The sequence below is a fragment of the Castanea sativa genome, chromosome 6, assembly GCF_040712315.1.
Source record: "Castanea sativa cultivar Marrone di Chiusa Pesio chromosome 6, ASM4071231v1".
In the NCBI taxonomy this organism is placed as follows: Eukaryota; Viridiplantae; Streptophyta; class Magnoliopsida; order Fagales; family Fagaceae; genus Castanea; species Castanea sativa.
This window is the reverse complement of record NC_134018.1, coordinates 26480831-26507401: the sequence shown is the minus strand read 5'-3', so window position 1 is coordinate 26507401 and position 26571 is coordinate 26480831. Positions and strand designations below refer to the sequence as shown.

Here is a 26571-nt window from a genome sequence, read left to right as displayed (position 1 = left end):
ACACCCTCGTTTTATAAACAATGTCCTTTTTTTTGTATAAAAAAAACAATGTCCTTTTTTTTTTTTCTTTTTTAATTATGAACAACAATGTCCTTAAAAGCAACCATTTAGTTGCTTAAATTTGCATCAGAAAACAATAGCAGTAGTCCAAAAATATTCTCAGGCCAAAGGCTTTTTACCTTTCAATCCCCAACGCCTCACCCCACACACCCCTCCCCCCCAAAAAAAAAATAATAATAATAATCTCTCTCTCTCTCTCTCTCTCTCTCTCTCACTCTCTCACACACACACACACACACACACAGGATAAAAAGAAGAAATGAGGTAGATCAGAAATAATACCAAAATTGGGTAACGCATAGTCTTATTCCATATTAAGATTTCAAGTCATTACATACTACAATTTAAGCAGAAAATGAATGTAGCAGTAGACCCTATAGATTACAAATACATACACTGATCTCATTATCAAAATCCTCCTTTATGAAACAAACTCAATTTGGCTTCCAATGAAGATGAATGCTTCCAATATATTTCTCTTTTTTGAGTCTCTGCAAAAAAGATGAATGCTCAAAGGTCTTTGATCAAATTGGACAAGGATAGAAATATGCTATAATAAGGCAAGGGCCTTGAAAACTTACCTCTGAAAGGGGGGAAATTGTTTCATTTTGGATTCTGTAAGGTCATTCTCATAATGAATTAGATTCAAGTGAATGAAAAAATAGCTTCATTGCTTGATGACCCTTGGGTTCTGCTTATCCAGTCCAAAATATCCGAACAATCTTGACGGCTGACAAAATGCCTTCACATTTAAAGAGAGCCTTTTAGACCTTTGCAATAAACAACCCAACAACTTTATAACAAATATAACTATTTTAAACCTATTTTTGGTGCGGTAACCCTTAAGTTTAGAAGCTTCTCGGTGGCTTGTATCTTTCTTCATTCTTAGTGATTCAGGCACCGCCAAAACTCCACTTTCATCATGGTATGAATCATAAATGAAGTCCAGCACCTGTTCCTGCAAAATTGTCCCTGATTTAAGCAACAGAATTTAAAGGCCCGATATGATTCAATAATTTTTCTTTTGGCGTCAATACAACAAGCTCACATAAATCAGTATCTAAGAAACTTATGTTGCATAAAGCTAAATGGTATCACAACTGAAATTGCAGTAACTAAGACGACTTAATTTGTAAGCATAAAAAGTCAACCCACAAAATGTTATCATTTCGCAAATCCTATCCAAGACCAGATAAAAATGAAACCTTTTAGCCAAACCAATTTGAAGGCATTTCCCCCAAGATAGAAAAGTTTGTTGTCAAACCTGAATAATCAAAATGAGGGTTCTTTGGATTGTTATTGGTCTTTCAATGTAAAATATATCCTAGGGGGAAAAAAATAAGGAATTCAAATGACTGATTGGGAAAACCCATAGCATGCTTTTGGAGAGTCACTGTCACCTCTAAAAGATGACAAGCTGTACATCAGCTAAAGAGCTAAAAAAGGGTTGCTGGACTAGCAAATCCATTTGCTGCAAGTCCACTAAAGATCAATAAATTTGACAGTCACATGTTCCTTGCATCTTGACAAAATTCCAGATTTCAGTGTTAAAAATATTCACGTTTACACAGTACACTATCAGCCTGTTGTATGAAAACAACATTAATAGTAATAGTAATAGTAATATTAATTATTAGAAGTAATACATGGTAAGCCTTTGAACATGGTAGGAAGAATATCTCTATAGGATCTGTATGGAGAAGAAACATGCTTCAAAGTTCAAACTCACAGCAGAAAAAATTCATGTGTGCAGAAAATAGGAATATGAGCAATACAAGAATAACAAAAATAACCATCATTTACAATCACATGAAAATAGCAAGGGAAAAAGACCCAATATACACTATGATTAGAAAGATTTCAAACCATATTGTGGGCACTCTTTCACACAATCTCTACTTTCTACTGAAGCATCTCAAATCTGATGGAGTCCCTTTGGTGGAATTTGGCGGTTTCCCATTATGCATATTTCAAAGCAATACTTTCAATTCAAATAATTTGGGGGATAAAATTATTGTCTAACTTAAAATCCTCTCCTGATTATAAAGAATCTCAAGACAAAAAATAAAAAGTGTAACATTGTCACAAGACTCACAACAAACCTGAAAAAGTATAAGATAAAAATTGAAAACCGCAAATACATTGTTAATATTCAAATATAAAATTCCTTAATGCTTATAAATAGATATGAGAGTTATAATGCATGAAAGGTGAATAAGAGATGGCAAATTGATATTCCTTAAAGTTAACCCACTGTATATTATTAATATTAATAGATGCATGCAAATACCTCATGGATTCACTGTTCCATTCCTAATAAGATTTAACTCTGACTTATAAACTTATATTAGATAAGAACATTTAATTGGTCATGATGTATAAAAAATTTACAATATAAAGAAATCTGCCTAAGGAAACCACAAATCATCCCCATTCCATGTGCATTAGCAAGCACACCACAGTATGTTGGAAAGGAAAGGTGTGGCCCTTCCATATTTTGTTTCACTAAGAATCCATACTTCATTGTAAGGAACTGTACCTAAATTTTGGTTCTTGATAACATACAACTAGGAAACATGTATACTTCAACATTGCTGCCATACCAGTCATATGATACCAAACGAATATAAACTACAAGGGGATATGGTTGGAATGTTGGATACATACTAGATATGTATCCAAAATTGTTTATAAAACAATAATTTATCTTTAAAATATATGGTGGGATAGGGCTCAAATACGGCGGGAATGGGTACACAGCATGAGCATGGTTAAGATTGAGCTAAATATTTAAATTATCTTTTATAAAAGGTGGAAGAAGGGGGGGGGGGGTAAAAATGGGGGTTTACATGTGGATATCTGGTCTAGAGTAAATAGAAAATAAAAAACCTTTCAAATTCCAAATTCATGTGTATGCCAACATAGATTGAGCATCATGTATTCCTTCCGGTGGATTTTGAACCCACAACCCTCCCATTGCCTAACTCGTATGAGGGAAGGACATGCTTCATGTATATTTTTTGTAAGTTTTACTTCAAAATTAGTTTCATTATTTATACCAACTTTATGCCTTTGGTGTTTGTTATTATCTTTTAAACGAAAAGATTAACAATATATACAGGTTCAGTTTTAAATAGCATACAACACTTGTACAATTATTTCCACATGGATGAGAAATATGCCCCTTCAAGACCATTTCTACTTGTAAATGCAGAAAGGCATACATTCATCCCAAACTACACCAATACCCATGTTGAATTCTGTGCACATATAAATGCACTGCAAAAGCCTTGTACAAGTGACATCCAAATGAGCTAATGCACTTGAAGATGAGGAGAAAAGAGGAAGAAAAAAAAAATGTAGTTGTCAAGAAAGATTTAGCAACTAGTAAAGAATGGAAATGACATACCAGGGGCTTTGAAGCATCAAGCCAATGATATATATGCTCATTACGAAACCATGTCAATTGCCTTTTTGCAAAATTTCTGCACCAATAAATTTAAAATTTCTGGATTAATACACAATGAATAAGAGCATCAAACTCAAATTGGTACAAGGAGTACTCAAGCATGAAATGCATAATCAAGCTTTGTCCTAAAACATAACACACAGCTTACTGGATATGTGATCCTTGATCCATTAGAAAGGGTAATAAAGCCTAAGCTACCACCATCAAGCCTTTTTTCTTTTATTTTTAATTTTTTTTATTATTATAAAGTTGCACAAGTAACTCCACATGTGTGTTGTATATTTTTCTTATACCCAAGTCCAAATAAAATTGGGAGGGTTACTATTGGTTGACAGCCAATGTAAAATTTGGTCACTTTATTATGAATGGATCTTGTGTAGATACAACTTGGGGTGTTTTCTACAAGCGATTCACAACATCGGACCCCGGGAAAAAACGGAAAGTGGGTAAGGGTATCTAAGGTGTTCCCAATAAGCAACGCACTGCATCAGCACCCACGTCTAGTGAGAAATGAACAATGATTCACCCCATTTTGATGGATGGGTGTGGATAAAGAAATTAGTCTAAGATAATAGGATTTATATAAATATAGGGTCATTAACAAAGAGACTAATGAAATTAGTAGATACAATGATTAGGAAAAAGATAAACATAGTGTGCCCAAAGGAACTAAACTGATTATGGGTAGGTGAAAAGTCTAGAGTTATTGAACATACAAGATGTAAATCGAAGTCGAAGAATATAGAAAAGGATAAAAGATAGAAATGGGGTAGGAAAACAGGTTGCTTCACCAAAGGTAATCAATCATACACTGACCACTCCCGTGCAGTAGGGGCGGACTGAATTGGTATTCATCTATGAGAGGCACAATTGTACGCATTTCAAGGCGTCGCCTTGTAAATATTCCCGAGTAAGAAAGTAGAACCTCACCCTGGATCCCTACGAGCAGAGGATTTTGAAATCAGCTAAACCCACCCTCTGCCCTACTTTCAACCTGTTTCCAGCGCTTCCGATTGGTTGAGAAAAAAAATTCCAGTTGATTACAAGACTTTCTGATAGAGTATAGTTTGCAGTAGAGCAGGAAGTCTTAGTTGAAACTCAAAAGAAAAGAAAAGCACATTCAGGAAATCCTAGGTTGAAAGCCATTTCTCAATAGTTTAGTGAGCCCCTTGTACCTTAATCAGAGAGCTTCTTTCTTTGATTTTCAGCAAGCATTTTTGGAAAGTAACAATTCTATTCAGTTTAGTTTTGGAAAACACGTAGGCCACAGATTAGTGCATTCTACACTGCCAGAGGCCTAAAATCAAAGGCAGGTTGAGTTTAAAAGGATAGAGGAAAGAATTTTGTTAATAATACTTGTTCTGGGAGACAAGAGAGTTAACATAATTAACACAGACACTACTTAAAGGGTTGGAAGAATCCATTAAGGAAAGAATTTGGGGAGGTTACCAAATGAGGAAACAATTTTTAAGTGGAGAAGGCCTTAATGGTCATGTCAGAAAAGATAATGGGAGATTTGAAAGAATTCATGAAGGCCATGGGTAAGGAGTAAAGAATGAGTCCAAATACGCAAATTTAGTCTTTGGGGGAGAGTAATTGAATATAGGTTAAGACACAAAACAACATAATTGAATAATCAATTTGATTTATGTTAAGAGAGTACCACAAAAGAAAATTTTCTTATTTAGACTTCTAATGGAGAAATATAGAAAGCGATAAAGATCTCCATATGATTTCTATGGGATATAGAAAAAACGAATGATGGAGTACCTAGAATTACGTAATGGGTTCTAGAAAAGAAAATAGTTCCTCTAAAGTATATTACAGTAATAAAGGAATGTATGATCGAGTTGTAACCAGTGTGAGAACAAGTACAGGCATCACAAGTGAGTTTCCTATCACAATAACTTTCATCAAGGGTCAAATTTATGTCCATGTCTCTTTCCACTAGTTATCAATGAACTTGATCGCTTTCATAAACTTCTAGAATAAGGTTTCTTCATTAGTGTTGGTTCCACTTAAGTGGGGTACTCCCTCCTCAAAGGCTGGGATGCACACTCCTACCCTTCAACATTGATACAGGGACCACAATCAAAATTATTTCAAATTTTCTTCTAATTTTGAACTAGAATTCTTGTAAAGATGCCAAATATTTGGTGACTCAATTGAAATAATTGATCATTAGATCTTTGTTCGACCAGTCTCATGTATAGGGTCTTACCAATAGTAATTCCATTGTCATTTCAAAAATTCGCTATACTTTTGTATTTGATAACTTATTCTTTGTAATTCTTTAGGCTTCATTGTGTTCAATATATATGCACATGAAGTATTCTTTTTTCAACAACAACAACAACAACAATAACAATAATAATAAAAACAAAACAAAACAAAAATTCTTTTTCAAATTTTTCATATTAAGGAACTTGGCCAATTTCTTCTTCAATTTTGAATTTGGCTTTGCTGTTGTTGAGGAATATAAGTGTGCATTAATGTATGAAACCCCTTAATTCTATTAAAACGAGGCTCTGGAATAGTTTCTAATAGTGCAATTTGAATATAAGTGTACAATTAGAGAAACGATGTTTCTCTAATTGTGGTTGTGATACCAAGCACCTTTAGGTGGTGAAGTATAAGGTTTTCAGGCAAATTCTAGATGCTGGCGATTCCAAGCACCTTTAAGTGGTGAAGCGTAAGGTTTTCAGAAAAAGTTTAGATGGTGAAGCATAGAATTACATTAAGATGCAATTACATCCCATAAAACCCTCAAAAACAAGGAAGCCAAATTCAGAATTAAAAAAATGAAATTTGGAAAAAAATCTTAAAATAATTAATTTTGAAATAATAAAACAATTCAAAATTAAAAAATGAAATTTGGAAGACATTCTAAAATAATAAATTATGAAATAATAATAAGTTATGAAATAATTTTAGTTATGCTCCCTGCATCAAACATATTGCATAATGGCCACTCTCTGGACTCAAATCCCCACACTTGCAATTGGTAGCCCTAGACATTTACCATTGCTCCAGAAAATGGCCCCAATAAAAGTCTAGACTACTGAAAAGAAAATACCCCTAGTGATACTCTTTCTAATCCATTAATTTGAAGCCTTTTTTTTTTTTTTTCTTTTTTCCTTTTTTAAACAATAATCCACTACCAAAAATTAAAATTGGTATTGCTCAAATACATAACAAAAATATCTATGGATTCACAGGACTCTAATATATTAATCATATACATAATACTAGCTGACAGAAATGCATTACCTAGATGCTTTCTGAAATTCAGATAAGAAGGTGAAAAATTCTCTGGGAGAACTACCTCCTAGCTCCCTACAGTGTAACAAATACTCCATAGCCTGAAATTAGTAAATCACACAAACCAACTGAACCTTCCATTAACTGTCCAGAACAGAATAAACCATTTAAACAAAAACTAGCCTCTGAGCATGCACCCACAAGCGTGCTCAGAGACTCTTATTTTTTTTGTAAAAGTTAATAATTTGAATCCATTGTAATTTAGGATTACTACATTTTTCAATCACAAAAAAACATAGGGGTGTGCTGAGTAAATTATTTCATCTAAAATGCAGAACACTCATCACTCCCCTAGGTATTTTTGTAATTGAAAAATGTAGTAATTTCAAATTATAATAGATGTTAATTATTAACCTTTACAAAAAAAAAAAAAAAAAAAGTAGAGCAATTTGAAAACCATTAGGAGGGTGGTCCTGTTTTGTAGACAACGTTTTAGTGGGAGTTAAAGATATATCTACTTATAAAATATATATATATATATATATATATATATATATTTAGTTTTTTTTTTTTTTGATATTTAGTTTTGTTTTTGGATAAACATGAGTTTTTTTTTAAGGAAAAAACAATAGCAATGCAAGTTGTTTAACTTATTTTTTTATATTTCTTTAAAAAAAATTTATTTTTCTATTTTAAAAAAAGACAATAAACGTATAGTTACTTCAAAAAAGTGGGTTAGAAGAGTGTTCTTATTTTGTAGGCAATGTTTTAGTGCAAGTTAGACATGTATTTTTACCAGACTATCATTTAGTTTTTTCTCTACTTAAACCTAAGGGTCTAGGGGTATTTTAACACCAAAAAAAAAAAAAAATCCGGTCCAAACAGGGAAAGCCCCTTAAATAGTAGTATAAACAAGCATCAATTGAAAAAAAAAAATTATGGCTAAGTCAAGGACACAGAAGGCAAGATAACATCATGTAAAAATCAAATGTTTAATATCATCACAATTTTATCTAAATGAATAAAAGATTGCATAAACATTTAAGTCCACAACATGAATCAGAATAGTAAAAAAGAAGTCACAGGTTTCTTTTGATCGGTTAAAAAGAAATCATAGTTGGCATGTTAGAAGATGTAACAACATTCAATTCAAACTAAGTAAAGAGGAAACAACTTTCTAAAGCTTGGACTCAAAAATAATAATAATAATTTTGATGAATTAAAATTTCAGGAACAATAAAGTGTTCTCTTTTTTTTTTAAAAAGAAAAAAAAAAAAAAAAAGTAAGTAGAGCTACAAGAAAGTCATGGATTCCAGGAGATACAAAAAAAAAGACTTAGCCAAAAGATTTGAAGATTTTTTTTTTATGCAACCATTTGAAAATAATTTATTATAATGCAAAAACAAGCAACAAGCCTAATGGTCAAGTGATGGGCCTTCCTTCGTGATGATCCAATTTCAAGATTAAAAAATTCAATAGGACAAGCAATTCTGCTTGCAGATTAAAAAATAATAATCAGAGAGAACAGAAGAAAATATTAAGGGTGTACTTGTCTATAACCAATTGCTCGAGTTGCAGAATTTGAATTGGGTAGAAGACCAGTATCAAGAAGCCATTTAGCCTCAGACAAAATCCCATCACCTCCTACAGGCAAAAATCAACCATTCCAAATCAACACAACCAAAGAGTTGAACAATAATTTAATTGCTGTAGTGGGTATCAAATAATTTCCTTGCATCTACTGTAACTCTTTCATAAAAACATATCCCAAAATAATGCTACCTTTAACCAAACCAACAAAATATGCACTATGCAGAGAAAAATGCTTGCAATACTTATCAATTTTGTATAACATGTCAACTTCCACTCAAGATACATACAAAATACAAAGCCCTAAATCTAAAAGTAGACCGACTAATTGTCGACTAAAATTAACATCGAAATGATCATAAGTTTTTCTCTTATTGTCATTTTGTTTCAAAAACTACTTGTTCATTTTTTCTCCTTTTGGGGGAGAAAATATAGACCCTCTAACCTGCTTAAGAAATTAAATAATTTCTTGACCTAGATCCCATAGTCCACACCACTTGCCAAAAATGCTGAACTGTGAAATTGGCTCTAATTATGTCATTGTAAATGTGGTGTATACAGATCAATTAGATGGGACAGGGTTAGCACCCAATAATTTGTTCTTAAGAGTTATTAACATGAAGATGCATAAAAAGATACTGGATTTTAAGTTAAGAAATAAACTAACACAATATATTTTGTCCAGTTAAAGCCCATCAAAGAGTTGATGATGAATCTATTAAAACCGGCTGATGTATGGTGCTGCCTCGTTGCACAAGAAGAAAGTTTGAAGAAATTGAGAGTAAATTGTATACTTTGTTTCTTTTGCATTGATTAGCAGTACATGATAGCAATTTGAGCTATTTATGATGCAATCAACCATTCATGTAGAAATTCATGCTTAGGCATTAGGCCAACCTCAAGAAACACTCAGTGCTCAACGTGACTAGCCATTTTCTTTTTTTGAACTGGACAGGCATGATAACAAGGTGCCAACACACACACACACACATAATTATTTTATTTTATTTTATATTAAAAAGGGTGAAAAGGGATGTCCTGATTATTAGCCAAGTGAGAAGATGTGTTGGTTGGGCAGGGGCCTTGTAATTTTCAAGGAAGAAATAGGGATGATGGGAAAGATATTTTTCCTAAAGTCTGTATGGATTTCAAGCATGGTGAAACAAACTAACACATTGCTAGTAGATTCTATATTATGAGCAGTATGAATCCTTATAGGTAAAAGGTAGCACATCTCCCTATATGATTGCATAAACACTAATACTAAAAAGTGTAAAGCCTCTGTGATTGTGTGAGGTCACAATATAGATATAACATAGTAACCTTTTTAACACAAAAAGAATGGTAAATGACAATTGAAATGTAGATGGCTGTGTGCGCACCTCAAAGAATTTAAGATTTTCAAGTGGCAGAAAACAAAAAGCATAGTGATGTTTAGTAGCAAGATCTACCTGAAAGCATATCTTCACACCGGTAGTCAATTAGTCTATAGAGATCAAGTCTTTGGCTAGAGAGGAAAAAACAATTAAAGTCATACTCCAAATCCTTTGATTTATTTTCCTCCAATGCATCAGTAGAATAGTTGACACCATGAGAGCTATCTGTTACGTTACTACATTGTTCCTTGAAAGAATCATACGGTACTTGAAAAGCAGATGGAGGTGACCCACTAGACTGCCATTCCAAAGGAAATATTAATAAACAGTGAACATATATAGTTAATGATATGTCCCATAGTATTTTATCAAATCCGTGAAAGCAAATCCACAGAAAACCATCTAAATATACAGAAGGGCATCAGTGTATAATTAGATTACTCCAAGATTGGGAATCCACACATCTGTAGCTTTTGCACAAATTAACATTTTATTTTTCATAAATGACCATTTTGTAGCTTTGTGTTTTAGTTTGAGAGAGAGAGAGAGAGAGAGAGAGAGAGAGAGAGAGTCCAATATTCACCAATAAAACAAGAAAACATCAAAAACCAACCTTTATAATCTCAAGGCTACGCCGTAACCGATACCAATCATTGGCAGCTAAAAATTGGGCCTTTGGATCACCTGCCTTGACCACCAACTGCACAGCAGCATCCCAGTCTTCATTTCTCTGTAAATCTGCTAACTCTGAGTATACCTCAGAGGCAATCTCAGGAGATGCTTTTGGAACGTCTGGCTTTCCATAAATGAACCTTATATTTTAAACAAAACAAATGGCATTTATGTGCCATTAAAGTTGGTGTACAATAATGTAAAGATATATGAATGCAGCATCATGAAATGTGTATGACATAAGTACACATTCAAAATTATCTGCCCCATATACATCAGCATCATTTCTTATGACTTCCATAGGGGTGTACTATTAATCTAATTAATAAATCTCCAAAATTTCAGATGGTGTCATGGTGCAGCCATTACCTACAACTTCTATAGTTTTTTTTTTGGGGGGGGGGGGGGGGGGGTGGAGAGATAAGTACTTACAGCTTCTAAAACTAAAACTAACATTAACTTTAGCTGCTAACCATGGGGTGTTAACATTTATGCAACCTAGTGAAAGTCCTTCACATGTATACTATGCCATTTTTTTTGCAGCATTTGGCTGCAGGTCCTTGTAGATAGTAAATTTTCCAGTTGATTAACAAAGTAAATATGCACAATAGTTTGTAGCACACAAGTATGAGACATTTCAGAGCATATCTGCAATTCTTTCTGGGGCTTCAAGCATATGACTTATTTAAAAAAGGTAACATCCAACCTCCAATCTTTCTCTCTTTCTTCTCAGTCCCCTCCCCCTTCCTTGCGAAGAGTAAAAACGTCTTCACAGAGCATTTATAATAGCAACAACAGAAGACATAATAAAGTTAAATGACCTTTACCAATCAGAATTTAGATACTTATATTTCTCATTCATAAATAGATAATAGAAAATTTTATATTTGGCATAAATTATATAAAGTATAATGCCTTGCCAATTATCTTGCTACTTCAAGGCTGTGACAACCACACACTTTTCTAACGAAGAAGATTTTTAAGCATATATTTTTCTTATTGATTACAGGAGCTTGTAGTTCAACTGGCATCTCTTGGTTTTTCCAATGGACACATCTAAGGTATAAGTAGCCCCTCCCACACTGTAAGTATTGAATTATCAACAAAAAAAAAAAAATTCTTATTGTTAAATCAAATGTGTAGCCAGTGGGTCTTGACCCCACAACCTCACCTTCCATCTAATTCTTATGGAGAAGGTGCCATATAAGCTACAGCTCATTGGTGATTTTTTAAGTAAAAATTACTTTATCAACTAGGGTTTTGATAACAAGAATTTATTTTCTTCCTTTTTACTAAAAGTCTACCTTGGAGAGCTAAAGGCTGTGTTGTTACAAATAAAGCTAATGCGCTGAACTTGAGTACAAGTAAAAAGTCAAATTGAGCAGTTTGATTTTTGTTTCACCTTTTAATCATGAGTTTTCCTGCTATTATTTGGGATAAAGATTCTCCTCCTCCCCCAAAACTTGTGTTTCTAACTCATGCTGTAATTATTTGGCAGGCTTCTAAGCCATAGGTTAGGTGGTTTACAGGACACAAAAGACAGGACAAATACTTGATTTTTTTTTTTTTTTTTTTGGGTGTGTGTATTCATTTAAGGTTTCAAATAAAACAGAAGAAATATATTGTTTGAAGGGTCATCCATATAAAAGGATTAATGGGGGAACATACCATCGCAAGTACAATCCAGTCCCACCAACAACTATGGGAACACGACCAGTGTCGAGAATATTTCTTGTAGCCTGCCTTGCATCCTCAAAAAATTGTCCAACGGAATACTCTGAAGGAATATTATAGTAGATTTTAAATTGGAAGAAAAGAAATATGAAAGACCATCAACATTATTATTATTACTTAGTAGTGGCCAGTAGCCAGTAGTTATACATCCTCATAGGCATAGGCATAGGCTATGAACATTAGTGAAAACAGGCGGTGGCACTGGGAGTGGGAGGGAACATACCTTCGGATGGGTGCAATATGTCAAGCAGATGATGTGGTACCTCCTTAAAACAGAGAGAATTACAATTACAAATTGTCTTTATTATCAAGAAAAAAAAGAGGAGAACATTGAAAAAAAAAAAAAGCAAGCTTATTATAGAGGAAGCAAAGACAAATTGGTTACCTTTCTCTCACTGGGAGAAGGCTTGGCGGATCCAACATCAAGACCACGGTATACCTGTACTACTACTACTACTAATCATCATAGATGTAAAGATACAATCCCTAACTAACTAACTAACTAACTAACTATATAAAAACAAAAAACAAAAAATGAAAACCTGGACAGAGTCAGCGCTGATGATTTCGCCATTGAGCCGCTTTGCGAGCTCGAGTGCGAGGCGGCTTTTACCGGCGCCGGTGGGCCCAGATATCACTATCACCTTCTCTTTCTTGTTCACCGCACAGGCGGTGGAGAACACGCGCCGCCGAAAGAGGTGGAGGTGTATGGGCTTGTCAGGAAGGCAACACGTGCGGAGCCCACTCAGCATTCTCTCTCTCTCTCTCTCTCTCTCTGTGTTTAAACTACACTTTCTTTTCTAACTAGGAGGTTTTCAGGCTTCAGCATTCAGATATTGCTGAACGCTAGGCCTGTCCGCGGTTAGGCTGGTTCGGGTTTGGGCTGAACCAAACTTGACCCGTTTGAGTCGGGTAGTTGGATCTTAAACCCGTATTCGATCGAATAGTCAGGTCGGATCTGGTGCTTCAGGCCACCGAATGGGCGGGTCGGAGTTGTCGGTTAGGCAGGTTTGGGCCATTAATGGACCCAATTTTTGGACTTCTATGAAATTTGTTTTGGTTCAATTTTTTCAACCCTTTTAGCCCAAATTAAGGAGTTTGGTAGTTTTAAAAATTATTTGGGTGTCATATTTTTTGAACTTTCCATATATATATAAATGGATATATAATAGGTAAGTCATATAGGCTGAGAAGGAAATTAGATTACTGTAAGTTTATAAGGCAGTAAATCATAAGAAGGCAGTAGCCTTGCTGGCTATACAATATTCCCAGCAATATAATTAATTACAATTATAAAATATCACAGGTATTTTCAAAAAAAAAAAAATTTCCCAAGCATTAAATGACAAATACTCAAGCTTATAACTAATAGAAAAGAAAACTTATATGATTCCTAGGATTTCTTTTCTATAAGCATTAAGAGTAGTATTGTTAGAAAAGCAATTTACAAAAAAGCTTCCAAAATGTTCCCAAAAGGCTGCCTCCTTTACAAAATAAATAATTCCGCCTACAAAAGACAAAAAAATATTTAACAAATAATACATTACTACCAAATAAAAAACCAAATATAAAGGGCAGCAAGTTCATAACCGTAAGAGGCCAAAGGCAGTAACATACCAAGTCAGTTATCAATTTTCAACACTAATTAAGGGTCATTTGCCTGAGCTAGAACCCAATTTGGAGCTGGTACTTGCTGATGCACTTGATGATGATTGTTAATTTAAAACTATAAAAGAAAAGGAAATAAATACAACATATTAAATTTTGTTTGAACATGAGACATTCAATAATAATTAATAGACTATAAGTTCTAGAATTTAAACATATTACTTAAATCATGAAATTCTTCCTCCAATGCCTCAACCTCATCCCTTGATTGGCAATGAGAAATTGGTACTGTGGCTTGAAGCCAATTTTGTGAACATACAAGGTTTTGAACCATGAGAGCGGAAAGAGAACTTCGAAATGGATCAACAATGTGGCCTCCGATGCTAAATGCTGACTCAGATGCAATAGTTGAAACTGGTACAACCAGCACATCCTTAGCCACTTTGGACAACATTGGGTACCTATTAGAATTGTCCTTCCACCACTCCAATACCTCAAAATTCACATCCCTTCTACCATCACAATTTTCAGCCAAATACTTTTCAACCTCATTACTACAGCCTACAGATTTCTCAGCTTCTAAGAAAAGCTCATATCGAGAGTGAACCATCACATATGGATCACTAGCATCACCTACCATTTGTGTTCTCTCACTCCCACTTGATTCTTGCACATTTGGGGAATTAACAGAACAGTAAAAAGTATACAACTTCATCAAAAGATCTTTCACCTTATCAACCTTCACTTTTCCCACTTCATTCTCATAAATTTTAGAAAAAGAAAACCTCAAAAACCTCAATTTTTGTCGTGGATCAAGAACCACAGCCACCTACAAAAGAGGATTAATTTTATCATCTTCCCCCCAATACTTCTCAAATTTAGTTTGAACGGCGGTGTCAAGAAGTGCTTGGTGATATGCCTCTTCACCATAAGTACTTCGATTGGTTCCATAGGGTAACTTGGAGGTTCATCGATTGCACGGGCACTAAATTGATTATAATGGTAAGTTCTTTCATTTCTACATGTCTTATTTAGTCTTGGCATGTCTTATTTAGTCTTGGCGTTTTTGAGTTACAATAATTGTTATTAGAACTCAAATCAATCAAGGGCTACTATAATTGTACCATATATTGATGTGCTTATATCTTCAAACTGATGCATATAGGTCACGTTGTAACCCATGTGGTCATATTCTTTCTAGGACGTGTTGTTTCTATATATGACCCCTAATTGGTGTTGGTTGGTGTTTCAATTTTGTGGGATTTTTGGATTGTTTTGATATGGGGTCTTGTAAAGTTTTGATTTTTTTTCATTGCTATGGTTGTGATTTGTGTTGAAAAATAAGGCTAAATAAACAAGTTTTGATTCAACAATACAAACCCTAAAAAATTAGCAATGCAAAAAGTAAATAGATAGAGTTAGAAAGATCTCACAAACTATAGAATCACAAAATATGTTGTCCTTAAAGGTTGATTCATGCCACCCGAAGTAGAACTCGATATGAATGGCTCTCTGGGCCGAACAACCCCCCAAGATTAAACTATAGTGATTTCTTCAAGTTGATCACACACTCAAGCAAGAAGAACTAGGAACAACCTTAATTTGTCTTTCCTTAAAACTAAAAATTGATACTAAAATCTTCAATGGAGATGAGCAGAAATCAAAGCAAAACAAAGGGGGAGAGGCGGCTGTGTGTAGCTAAAAAAATTGAAGAGAACAAAAGAGGAATAAGGGGTTTTATAAGCCAACTAATGAGAGGACTTGTGGGCTGCAACGGTCACTACACATTAAATGCCCTCAACGGGCTACTTGGTTAATGCCTAACGGGCTGAATTGAATTGGGCTAAAAGGGAAAAGGAAGCTAAAAGGGTATAGCCCAAGAGAGATAGAGACAAGCCAAAATCCAACCCAAGCCCAACTCTAACCCTTAGCCCATTATCTTCCGAGCTATCACTTAAGTTGTGCTATGGTTTATAAACACACATGAAGACTCATGATAAATCTAGAATCTCATCTTAGTCAATTGATATGAAATAAGAACAATTTAAATCATTAAAGAACAATTGTCTTGAGAAAAATCAAATCACATAAATATTACCGATAATCCTTAGTAAGGTTTTATCCTCAACCCTAATTATAAAATTTAGCTACTCATGGTTATTGAAATAAAATACAAGAATAAAACACTAAACATTAAACTAGACAAATAAAATAAAGAAAGAATTAGTCACAATGCTATCATGAAGAAAAGCTACAGAGAAGCCACATGCGGCACTACCTCTTACTCCAATTTTCTATGTTTTGCGTTCCAACCCTTGCACTAGCCTTCCTGAATTTTGCCCTAAAGAACCTTTAAATAGGTCAAGGAATCCTATTACAAGTTGAATTCATGTTTGGAGAAAATCCTAGATTTTTAGACTTCGCTTAACCAACGGTTTTGGCCCATTTAACGTCAGAATTCAGACTTTTGGGAAACTACAAAGTTGTACCCCTCTAAGTTAAAATTTCAGCCCAACTTGAATCATCTCTATTAGATGTCTAAGCTGAAAGTTATGCAAAAATACTAACTGATGCATAGGTTGGAATTCTAATCTGAATTGGACTTGAATTTGGAGCAAATTTCCTCTGATTCCTTGCTCCAATTGGACTTGAATTTAATTGGGTTGGCCTTCTTTAACTTCATCATGGCCCTTGTAAAAGTAAAGTCCATTAGCTTTCTTCTTTGCACAAATCCACTTATTTAATTCCATTCTCCTACAAAAGACAACTTCACGCAATAAAATTCAATTAAGTACAAAATTAATTATTCAGCATTATTCCAAAATCAAATATAAAATGCATGAATTAACTCAAAACAAGTATGATAATACTTTCTAACAATAATATAAATATGCAAAATTAAACTATTATTAATGTACATCAACTCCCATCTTGTCAAGACCGGTTCCCGGAGAGACATTGTACATGTATCTAGCCGTAAGGGATCATGTGGTTAGTGTGGTCTTGCTAAGGCTGGACTAGGGAATTCAAATGCCAATATTTTATATTAGTAAAACTCTTGTGGAAGCTTAAACACATTGCTTACCCTTGGAAAAAGTTGCACTCCCAATAATCCAACCTATACGGAAGTTGCCCCATAATTTTCAAGCTCATACTGTAATTGTGTTAACCGAAAACCCTCTGTAGGCATTGCTTAGAAGGTCAAACTTCACGGGAAGGATAGCCAAGTGGGGGGCTTCTCTGGGAGTTTTTGATATTCAGTATAGGCCCCGTACTTCCATCAAAGGACAAGTTTTGGCAAATTTCATGGCGGAATTTACTTCCGAGCATCCAAAAATTATGTAAGTGGAGGGGAACAAAATAGCAGAACACCGTGAAAGAATATGGAAAGTGTATGTGGCTGGAGCGTCAAATTGATAAGGAGCAGGAATAGGTATCATACTAATCTCTAAGGAAGGAATTAGAGTGGAAAAGTCATTCAGACTGGGCTTCTCGGCATCAAATAATAAAGCCGAGTACGAAGCTCTCCTCGTAGGACTTAGGATGTCTAGGTAGGTCGAGGCAAACGGAGTACGGTTGCATTGTGATTCTTGGCTAGTTGTTAGTCAAATCTTTGGCAAGTTCGAAGCCAAGGATCAAATGATGATAAGCTATTTGAAAGAGGTTGGAATATTAAAACATCAATTTAAGGAGATGGAGATCTTACAAATCTCTAAGGGTAGCAACAATCATGCTGATTCTCTGGCTACTATGGATTCCTTAGTGGCAAATCCCCTTCCAAGGATTGTATCAATTGAGCTTTTACCCTTTTCTAGTGTTATTCCTTCAGATAAGGACATAGTCTTAAGCATACATCCACCCGTAAGTTGGATGGATCCTATTATAGCTTACCTCTGATATGGGACTCTCCCCGAGGACAGAAAAGAGGCCGAGCGGATTAGATGTAGATCTCCACAGTATTGGGTATATGAAGAAGGGAAATCATATAAAAGTTCATACTCGAGTCCTTATTTGTTGTGCGTGCACCCCAAGGCAGTTGAAGTACTTTTGGAAGAGTTATATGAAGGAATATGCAAAAGTCATACGGGAGGAAGATTGTTGGCGCACCACCCTTACTCAGGGATATTGGTGGTCGAACATGCAAAAACAAGCCGTGGATTTCTCCAAAAAATGTGATCAGTGCCAAAGGTTTACCCCTGGCATTCATTAGCTAGGGGGTCTTCTTAATCCTATATCTAGCCCATGGTCATTCGCCCAATGGGGGCTGAACATAGTGGGACCCTTCCCGAAGGCAACAGGTAGTAAAAGGTGGCTCCTGGTAGCAATGGATTATTTCACCAAGTGGGTGGAAGCTGAGCCCCTTGCTAATATCCAAGATACAGACGTTAAAAGGTTCATGTGGAAGAATATTGTGACGCGGTTTGGTGTGCCAAGAGTTCTTGTATCGGACAATGGACTACAATTTGACAACAAGGCTTTTCGGTGATATTGCGCGGAGTTAGGAATAACTAACAAGTATCCTACCTTGTCTTATCCTCAAAGCAATGGTCAAGTGGAAGCAACTAATAAGTCCATTGTCGATGGGTTGAAGAAAAGGCTTGATGATTCAAAGGGCCGATGGGTGAAAAAGTTACCAAGCATGTTATGGGCATATCGAACTACTCCATGATGTTCCATAGGAGACACTCCCTTCTCCATGACGTACGGGGCAGAAGCTGTGATACCAATAGAAATAGGGCTGCCGACTTCTCAGACAAACGTGTTTAAAGTAGAGAAGAATGATTAACTACTTTGCAAGCATTTAGACCTAATAGAAGAAAACCACGATGTCGCTTTGGCAAAGTTAGCTAACTATCAACAGAGGATTAGCTGAGGGTACAACAAGGGTATCAAGAATAGGGACTTTATTCCAGGGGACTTGGTGCTCAAAAAAGTTCTGGGAAATACCCAGGATCCTATCGTGGGAAAGCTGGGTCCAACTTGGGAAGGGCCCTATAGGGTCACATCCATTGCGGGGATTTGAGCTTATCGACTAGAGGACTTAGATGAGAGACTTATAGCAAGGCCATGAAATGTTTTTAATTTGAAGAAGTATTACTTTTGATTATAATGTAAGAAGATGTGTATTACTCATGCTACCGTTTTGTCTAAGTTCAGTGAATAGCAATAAGTTTTGTGAAGGCATGATTGGAAATTCTAAGATTGCATGGAGAAAATAAACCCCGTGGTACAAGACCCTGACTTTGCCTCGGGTGGATTTTAAGCTAAGTTCTCTGCCTTAGCCTAACCTTAAGGTCACTAACAGAAAACAAGATTAAAACTTTATTGAAAATAAACCCCGCAATACTAGACCCTGTCTTTGCCTCGGGTGGGTTTTAAGCTGAGTTCTCTGCCTTAGTCTGACTTCAAGGTCACTAACAAAAAACAAAATTAAAACTTTATTGAAGTAAATTCCGTGGTACTAGGCCCTGTCTTTACCTCGGGTGAATTACGAATGAGGTTTTCTACCTTAACCTGACTTTATGGACACTAACAGAAAATGAGGCTAAGACTTCATATAGGAAAGGAAACGAGCCTCAAAGGAAGTGAGCTCCACAAAGCAAATATCCCAAGTAAGTGGTTGACTAAATTTATTGTTTTAGTTTGATCCATTAGTCAATTATCAAACATTATCACAACTTAGCAAATTATTAATGTAACAGAAGAATAATGGCATTCCCTCCACGGGAAGGAACTATGCAAAGTACCAAACAAACGTTCAAATAAATCCGGAAATACAAGCATGAAGTATAAGTAGATAAAGAAAAACACACTTAGAAATATTTTCATAGATAAACATTTCAAGCACTAAAAGTAGTAAGTTACAAAACAAAAGCCCCCAAAATCGGGCAAACCATAGAATTGTTCTAAAAAAAAAGCTAAACTTGAGGAGGTTCCTTGGTTGAAGATAGTGTCACAAAAGTGGTTGCCCCTCCTCCTAGTGACGCGACAGGCCCAGCCCCATCAACCTCACGGACAGGAGATTCATCATTGATGATGGCTTGGATCTCAAGGTTTGGAATGATGAACAACTCCTCGGGAATTGGTATGTTATTCTCCACCCATAGAGATAAGGAAGCCTCCACTTGTAGCTTATCCAAGGCCGCAGTCCATCCCTTGGAGAAGTAGACTAAAATTTTCTGCTAAACCTTTGGTTTCACAATAGCAATGCAGTCGTACTGACCCTAGTAGTAAGCGTCCTGGATCTTGGCATCGTCAGCTGCCTCATAGCCTTTCAACTTGGCATCTTTGTCCACAAGAGCCTTCCTTGCCTCCTGTAGTTCCTTCTCTAGGGCCTCTGCTCTCTCCATGATGGTCTTGGTGTTCTCTTTCGCCTTGGACCGCAGCCTCTTTGACTCTGAGACCTTGTTCATGGCATTTGAGATCTTCTTTAGAATATCTTCATTGTCATTGCACAATTCCTCGGCCCTGGCCTTAGTCTCCTGGTACCTCTCCTCGATCACCACGGAGCATTGGTACCCTTAGCATACAATGAAGATAGTATTATTTTTAAAAAAAGTATAGAAAAATGAAGAAGACAGTAATAAGAGAGGCAAGAGTTTATTACCATGATGGCTTCCCCCTTCATATTCAGTAGAAGGGAGTTATCATCCCATTTAGCCCAATGCTTCATGTCTTCGAGAAGGAGGAAAGCTTCGTCTACACTCTCAGCAACCTTGCCCGCGAACCTTCCTTCCACGGCCTGACCCTGTCAGTTGTGGGAAAGGGAATCCCATCCATTGTAAAGGAGTATGTGTAGGTAGGAGCCCCCATGACATCAACGCGGGCATCCCCTAGGTCGGGGGGGGGGGGGGGGGGAGTTTTCAGAGTTAAGAGCTATAGAAGTTTGGCCCACTCCCCGAGGGCGCTTCTGTCCAGCCTTAGTTTCACAGACGAGAGTTGCTGATATCGTAGTAATTAAAGCAGCTTGGGTGGCCGCAGGAACATTGGCAGTTGGGGCAAGGGCTGGAGGGGTCTGAGTCCTTAGCATAATTGGGGCAAGGGTGACCCCACTTCTCTAAATCAGCATCTCGGTAGGAGACTTGTCTAACAAGATAGCAGTTTGAACATCAAGTTCTTCTCGGGGTGATGAAGGGCTACGAGTTGAAATGTTACCCGTCTTTTTCTTCCATTGGCGACGAGTATGATCAACTGGAGTAGGAATAGCAAAGGTCACTCCTAGATCCTCGGGGGTGAAGGGTGGAGGAGAGTTGTTGCAGTACCTCACTTCTTCTCGATAAGCACGTTTAGAAGGGGATAAAATGTACCCCTTGCGGCGAATGTCAATATATGGAAGAAGAGGATGCCTTTGAGTGATAGCCTTTCCCGCAGCCTGAAAGCTTCGGTTCACGGTAGTGTATCCGAGAATGACGTAGGCCACGCAATATTGACCATTGGTATGGGGGTAGATTGAAGATCTCAGCAGCCTGTTCAAATTGATGGAGTTGATTAGTTGCCTCTTCTTCTTGAAAGCGTGATCCTCTAAAAAGGAAACAAGTAAAGATTAGTTATATAGAATGTGTAAAATAGCTTGAGGGGAAAGGACTTTAGTAGTAGTAAGTTAAAAAAAAAATCCTATTAGGTCTACCCACCTGCTTTTCCCGCGCTAGTGGGGCAATGGATTCCGTTGGGGTACCAGTTCCTCGATACGACTATATAGTCTCCCTCTATTTCTTTGTTGGAGTCTAGAAGGCCTAAGATAAGCCTCACCTCCCCATGCCGAATTTTAAAGTAAAACCTGGAGGTCTTACTGTCTTCGAAAGTATAGATATAGTTGATGTCATGCTCGGTAAGCTTCAATCCGAGCCTCTTATCAAGGGTATCTACACTATTCACAATCCTAAATACATTGGGGGTACATTGGTTGGGACAAACCTTAAAGTGGCATAGAAAATTAGTTAGCAGGTCACCCATAGGAATCCTCACTCCCCCTTCTACAATGGCAACAAGTGGGATTACCACTCTGCCCTCCCCTCTAGATAGTATTGCCTCGGATTCTAAGCAATACCTTACTTCAACATCCTCGAGGAAGTTGTACTTCTTTCTAAACTCTCTAAGATTCTCAGGAGTATTAACCACGGACTTAAACTTCCCCATAGTCTAAAACAACTCTACGATATGCGTAGAAACAAAAAGAAAAGGGAGAAACATAAAGAAACTAGGAAAAGAATTGATGGGGTGAACCTAAATTCTTAAAGAAGAAGAGGAGATGGACTTACAACGGAGAGAAGAAGTAGAAGTGAATTGAAGGTCGCCTGAAGGTCGCCAGAAGAAACATAGTAGAGAGAAGTTTTCACTTTTTTGGTGTTTTTGGTAGTAGATTAGTAAAGAAGAAACCGAAGTATGGAGGTCTGAGCTCCTTATTTCCCGCTCAATTTTCCGTTTTCCAAAGTCCTCATCTAATCGTCCATTTAGTGACGCGTGCCAATGATTGTGGGGCGGGAAATTCGGGCGTGTCCGCGGCATTAATTACCTGACGCCACCGCTATTCATTAATGTCAGTTAATGATTGTTCCATTTTTTCTTGAACCACGATCCTCACTTCAATAATAATGATCTGGAGATCATAGGGGTCTATTGTGGGGGACTTTAAGCCCAATGACAGATTGGGCCGTGGGAACAAACTGGGTGGAGCTTGACTGCATGGGGGGAGTCCAAGAAGGGGACGGGCCATAAGAAAAAGGAAGCTTAACTAACCCTTATACCCGAGAAAGGAAAACCCCACAATAAAGTGGTTCCCATGAAGAAGGTGGAGAATTAACCTTACTTGTAGCAGGGTGCACGGATGATCCATGTATAGCTTCCAAATGGTACCCAGGACCTCGGGAAACTTCCAGAACATGCAAGAAGGTTGAAGATTTTTACCTTTGCATCAATTTGGGAGCCCTTACTTAACCCTTGCCAAATTAAATACATATGAGACAACCAGAATAGCAAAAATATCCCCCATAGAGATAAGAAAGGAGAAGAAATCAATAAAGTAAGATAAATATCCCTGAGAGTTGGGCTGGCAACACGACAACTGTAAAGGTAGGAATAGGAAGTATGCCTATAAATAAGAGGGTAGCTAATCTGAGGGAGGGGGTTTCAATTCCATGGGAGAAATAAAATTTTAGTAGAGGAAATGTTTGTAATTCTATTGTAATATTTATGATCAATGAAATCAATTGTTTGAGCTTCCCATTGTGGAGTGTTTATTCCCACCTATTTCATTATTCATAGATTGTGTGAGGCTTTTAACTATAATCTGTGAAGGTTCACAGGGGACCGATTTTTGTCCGCCCACTACATATGACGAAGAACAATTGGTCACGACATGACCACTGAATGAGTTCCCTTGGAAGAAGCAAAAGGAAAGGAAGTATCACCGTCTAATTAAGTAGAGTGAAACACAATTCAACTGTTCAAACTTCAAAGACCTGTTTGTCCACTTTGAGCTTGACACACCACCTTTTTCTTATGGAAAACCAGAAGAAAACAAGGAATTAGTGCAAACAATCTGGATGGCCAGGCCAATGATAATGGTCATAGTCATAGTCATACTCAACAAACTACCTAAACTTAGAAGTTAGAACCAACCAACTGGTGGTTGGATGTTGTAGTATTGCTCAGATGCTTAAAACTAAAGACATTCCTTCTAAGTTCAAACACCTTAAGTAACTTTTGTCTCATCATTTACAAGAAGAAAGACACAACACAACCATTTCATCTTTTTTAATCAAACCTGATATCCTAAATGATGAAGCATCTCTCCCTTGATCGGCGGATCCAATCACTATTTCCTGTTGCATTGGCTTCTCTTCTAGTCCTAGGAACTGCACGACTAGTTCTGGATAACTTGAAGAGCAACCACAGCCAGATTTTCCGGCTATATGGCCGGCCAAGAGGTGAAAAGCATAGGTTACCAATTGTTCTCTCTCCCAAGGATCGTATTGAAGAAAGATGCAATGTGTTTGAAGGGAAATGGGTGTGGGACAATGTGTCATATCCTCTTTATACAGAAGAGAGCTGCCCCTTTTTGGTTAAACAGGTGACTTGCCACAGGAATGGGAGACCTGATTCCTTCTACAAGAATTGGAGGTGGCAGCCTAATGGATGCAATCTCCCAAGGTAAAACACTATTTGTATATCGTTTATTTTTTGTTAAAGCACTTAATTTACTTTCGGAAGTAAAGATCAAGGTTGATCACTGCTCTACAAAGCAATAGAAGCACCTTGTAAAATGCTAACCAAACAAAATGTCAAGATGTTATTTCATGTTACTTTCACATGCATTTTTTTTGTTGCGGTGTGGAAATGAATTCCAAAATATAAGTGAAATGAATCTGTCATTTTTGTTTTAAACAAAGTTTCACTCTCCTTCCAGTAACAGTTCAGAATTCATTAAATCAATTAAGCAAGTTACATGACTATTACGTAGGTTATGTGATTACAACTACACTTTGATAGTCATTTGAGTTGTCATTAAGTGGGTTTGAGAAAAATTTTGTTTTTTTTTATTAGTGGAAATTCATTTATCTTTTTAATTAGATGGCATGCCACATTGCCACTCCATTTGATGATTTTATGGATCCACCAAGATGTTTGAAAAATCATTGTAGGATCGTTTCATTTCATTAGGAGAGAGATTTTTTGGTTCAAAATTCCTTGGAAAGAAAAGAATAGAACTGTATCATGTCATTTGTCATACCACAACTTTTATTACTGGTGATATGGAGTTTTGGAATGTTTTTTGACCTCTCAGGTTCGATCCATTAAAGTTGTTGCAGATCTTGAGGGGTAAAAGGTTAATGTTTGTAGGAGACTCAGTACAGAGAGCCCAATTTGAATCAATGGTCTGTTTGGTACAATCGGTAATTCCAGAAGGAAAGAAATCCCTTCGAAGAGTTCCCCCTAGGAAGATCTTCAACGTTGAGGTACCATACCCAATTTGCCTATTATCTGATAGTTACTCCAAAATATATATTCAACAACAATGATCAAGCTTTTATACATAGGGAAACAAAGTATAACTTGTCAGGTTTTGAACTATGATGATAAACTTAGCAGCACTCTATTAAAATTTGGATTTTTTTTTTTTTTTTTTTTTTTTTTGTCAGGAGTATGATGTATCGATTGAGTATTACTGGGCACCCTTTATCGTTGAGTCTAACTCGGATCATGCAACAAATCATACGGTACTGAAACGGTCTGTCAAGCTTGACTCAATAGCTAAGCATGGCAAAGAGTGGGAAGGAGTTGATGTGCTGGTATTTGAGAGCTATGTCTGGTGGATGTATAAGCCTCTTATCAATGCAACGTGAGTATCAGATTCTATAACTCACTAATTAAAACCCAAGTAGATTTTTGTACATCAAGGATTGTGTTAACCATATAATTAACTTATCTTTGGCAATTAATCATACAACTGCCAATTTTTTCAAGGTGTTTGTATGTTTCATAAAAATTGAGTTAGCCCAGCGCATATGATCAAAGTCGTGAAAATGAGAGAATAACTTCTGCGATCCATCATTGTTTCTAGCTCGTGGATTTTTTTGCTTTTTACAAAAAGGGTCCATCAAGCTTTCTAGTGTACATCTTACTTTTACATTTCAGTTTGTCCTGTAAAATCATTTTGAGTGGAGACTTGAGTTTCAGAATCTAACACTACCTGCCTTTCGTGGTTTTCTGATTTCAGATATGGATCTCCATATAATGTGAAAGAATATAATGTGACCACTGCCTACAGACTAGCCTTAGAAACATGGGCAAATTGGATAGACTCCAAGATCAATCCTCATAATCAAAAGGTGTTTTTCATGAGCATGTCTCCAACACACCTATGGTGAGTTTTACTTTATATATGAATTTTTGGAAGATAAAGAATACATAGCATCACCTCCCAACCATTTCCTTTTGGATGTTTCTATTCCACCAGACACGTAAAGCCTAAAGACTACACATTGATAGATAGCTTTCCTCTAATCCCTCACTAAAAACTCCCCCATCATTTGTGTTTTCCAGTGTTTTGGACTCCCATATCACTGGTAAAGGACTTGGATTTGAATTCAGAATTCTAGAATAAATGCAAGAGATTTCAGTTCTGCTAGACTAAGTGCTAGGGAGAACCGAGTTCCTCAATAATTAGCTAGATTAAAGCCCAGGAAGTCCCTTAAGTTGAGGTGTAATTGGACTACAAGCTTCTAGAAAGGCACAAAGTTTTTGCCCCCAGTTTGAAAAACATCACTTACTGTTTTTTTTTGGATGTAGGAGCTGGGAATGGAAGCCTGGAAGTGATGGAAACTGCTTCAATGAGTCAGACCCAATCCAAGGTCCATACTGGGGCACTGGCTCAAGCCTCAAGATCATGGACATAGTACATGACATATTACAACAATTAAAAGTCAATGTAACACTTATGAATATTACACAATTGTCAGAATTTCGAAAGGATGCTCATACATCAATTTATGGGGAACACAAGGGCAAGCTCTTGACTAAGGAACAGAGATCTGATCCACAAAATTTTGCAGATTGCATTCACTGGTGCTTACCAGGAGTACCTGATACATGGAATGAGATTTTGTATGCTTATTTGTTGAAAAATTATCACGGTTTTTTGTAAATTAAAACTACACCAAGAAATGTGATGCAACCCTCCATAAAATTTGAGAGGCAGCATTACATGTTGTTGCTGAGGATTCAAAATTGCAATCTTGTTTATCAATTTTTTGAAATGAGAGGATTTTCTTCCCAAAAAAAGAAAGGTCATAAAGCTCAAAT

At 36.4% G+C, this 26571-nt stretch overlaps 2 protein-coding genes across 3 annotated transcripts; one reads left to right on the top strand and one right to left on the bottom strand.

Annotated features, from left to right (window-relative positions):
* Positions 1 to 336: 336 nt before the first annotated feature.
* On the bottom strand, positions 337 to 12974 carry LOC142640827 (tRNA dimethylallyltransferase 9). 2 transcript variants are annotated; one of them, XM_075815112.1, is made up of 12 exons: positions 12705 to 12974; positions 12548 to 12601; positions 12386 to 12428; positions 12097 to 12205; positions 10370 to 10568; positions 9832 to 10054; positions 8340 to 8434; positions 6800 to 6891; positions 3470 to 3545; positions 882 to 1018; positions 642 to 802; positions 337 to 551 (listed from the first exon to the last, which is right to left on the bottom strand). In XM_075815112.1, the coding sequence occupies exons 1-11, from the start codon at positions 12912 to 12914 to the stop codon at positions 706 to 708; spliced, it is 1335 nt and encodes a 444-aa protein (XP_075671227.1). In that variant the 5' UTR covers positions 12915 to 12974; the 3' UTR covers positions 337 to 551; positions 642 to 705. The 2 variants fall into 2 exon arrangements, with proteins under 2 accessions (XP_075671227.1, XP_075671228.1); XM_075815113.1 differs by having other exon boundaries at positions 882 to 1012.
* A 10520-nt stretch (positions 12975 to 23494) lies between these two features.
* On the top strand, positions 23495 to 26496 carry LOC142640753 (protein trichome birefringence-like 31). The gene is made up of 5 exons (XM_075814994.1): positions 23495 to 23919; positions 24554 to 24725; positions 24909 to 25108; positions 25487 to 25633; positions 26059 to 26496. Exons 1-5 carry the CDS (start codon positions 23546 to 23548, stop codon positions 26411 to 26413), a joined length of 1248 nt encoding a protein of 415 aa, XP_075671109.1. The 5' UTR covers positions 23495 to 23545; the 3' UTR covers positions 26414 to 26496.
* The last annotated feature ends 75 nt before the right edge of the window (positions 26497 to 26571 follow it).

Bases quoted from the DNA above. Each gene is read 5' to 3' on its own strand.
- LOC142640827 (XM_075815112.1), bottom strand. From the start codon at position 12,914: ATGCTGAGTGGGCTCCGCACGTGTTGCCTTCCTGACAAGCCCATACAC. The intron at 8,435-9,831 runs GTAGATCTTGCT...TTTTGCCTGTAG, and splicing joins GTGTGAAGATATGCTTTCAG to GAGGTGATGGGATTTTGTCT. The intron at 6,892-8,339 runs GTACACCCTTAA...TACTAATTTCAG, and splicing joins GAGCAATTGGTTATAGACAA to GCTATGGAGTATTTGTTACA.
- LOC142640753 (XM_075814994.1), top strand. From the start codon at position 23,546: ATGATGAAGCATCTCTCCCTTGATCGGCGGATCCAATCACTATTTCCT. The intron at 23,920-24,553 runs GTAAAACACTAT...TTGACCTCTCAG, and splicing joins AATGGATGCAATCTCCCAAG to GTTCGATCCATTAAAGTTGT. The intron at 25,634-26,058 runs GTGAGTTTTACT...TTTTGGATGTAG, and splicing joins ATGTCTCCAACACACCTATG to GAGCTGGGAATGGAAGCCTG.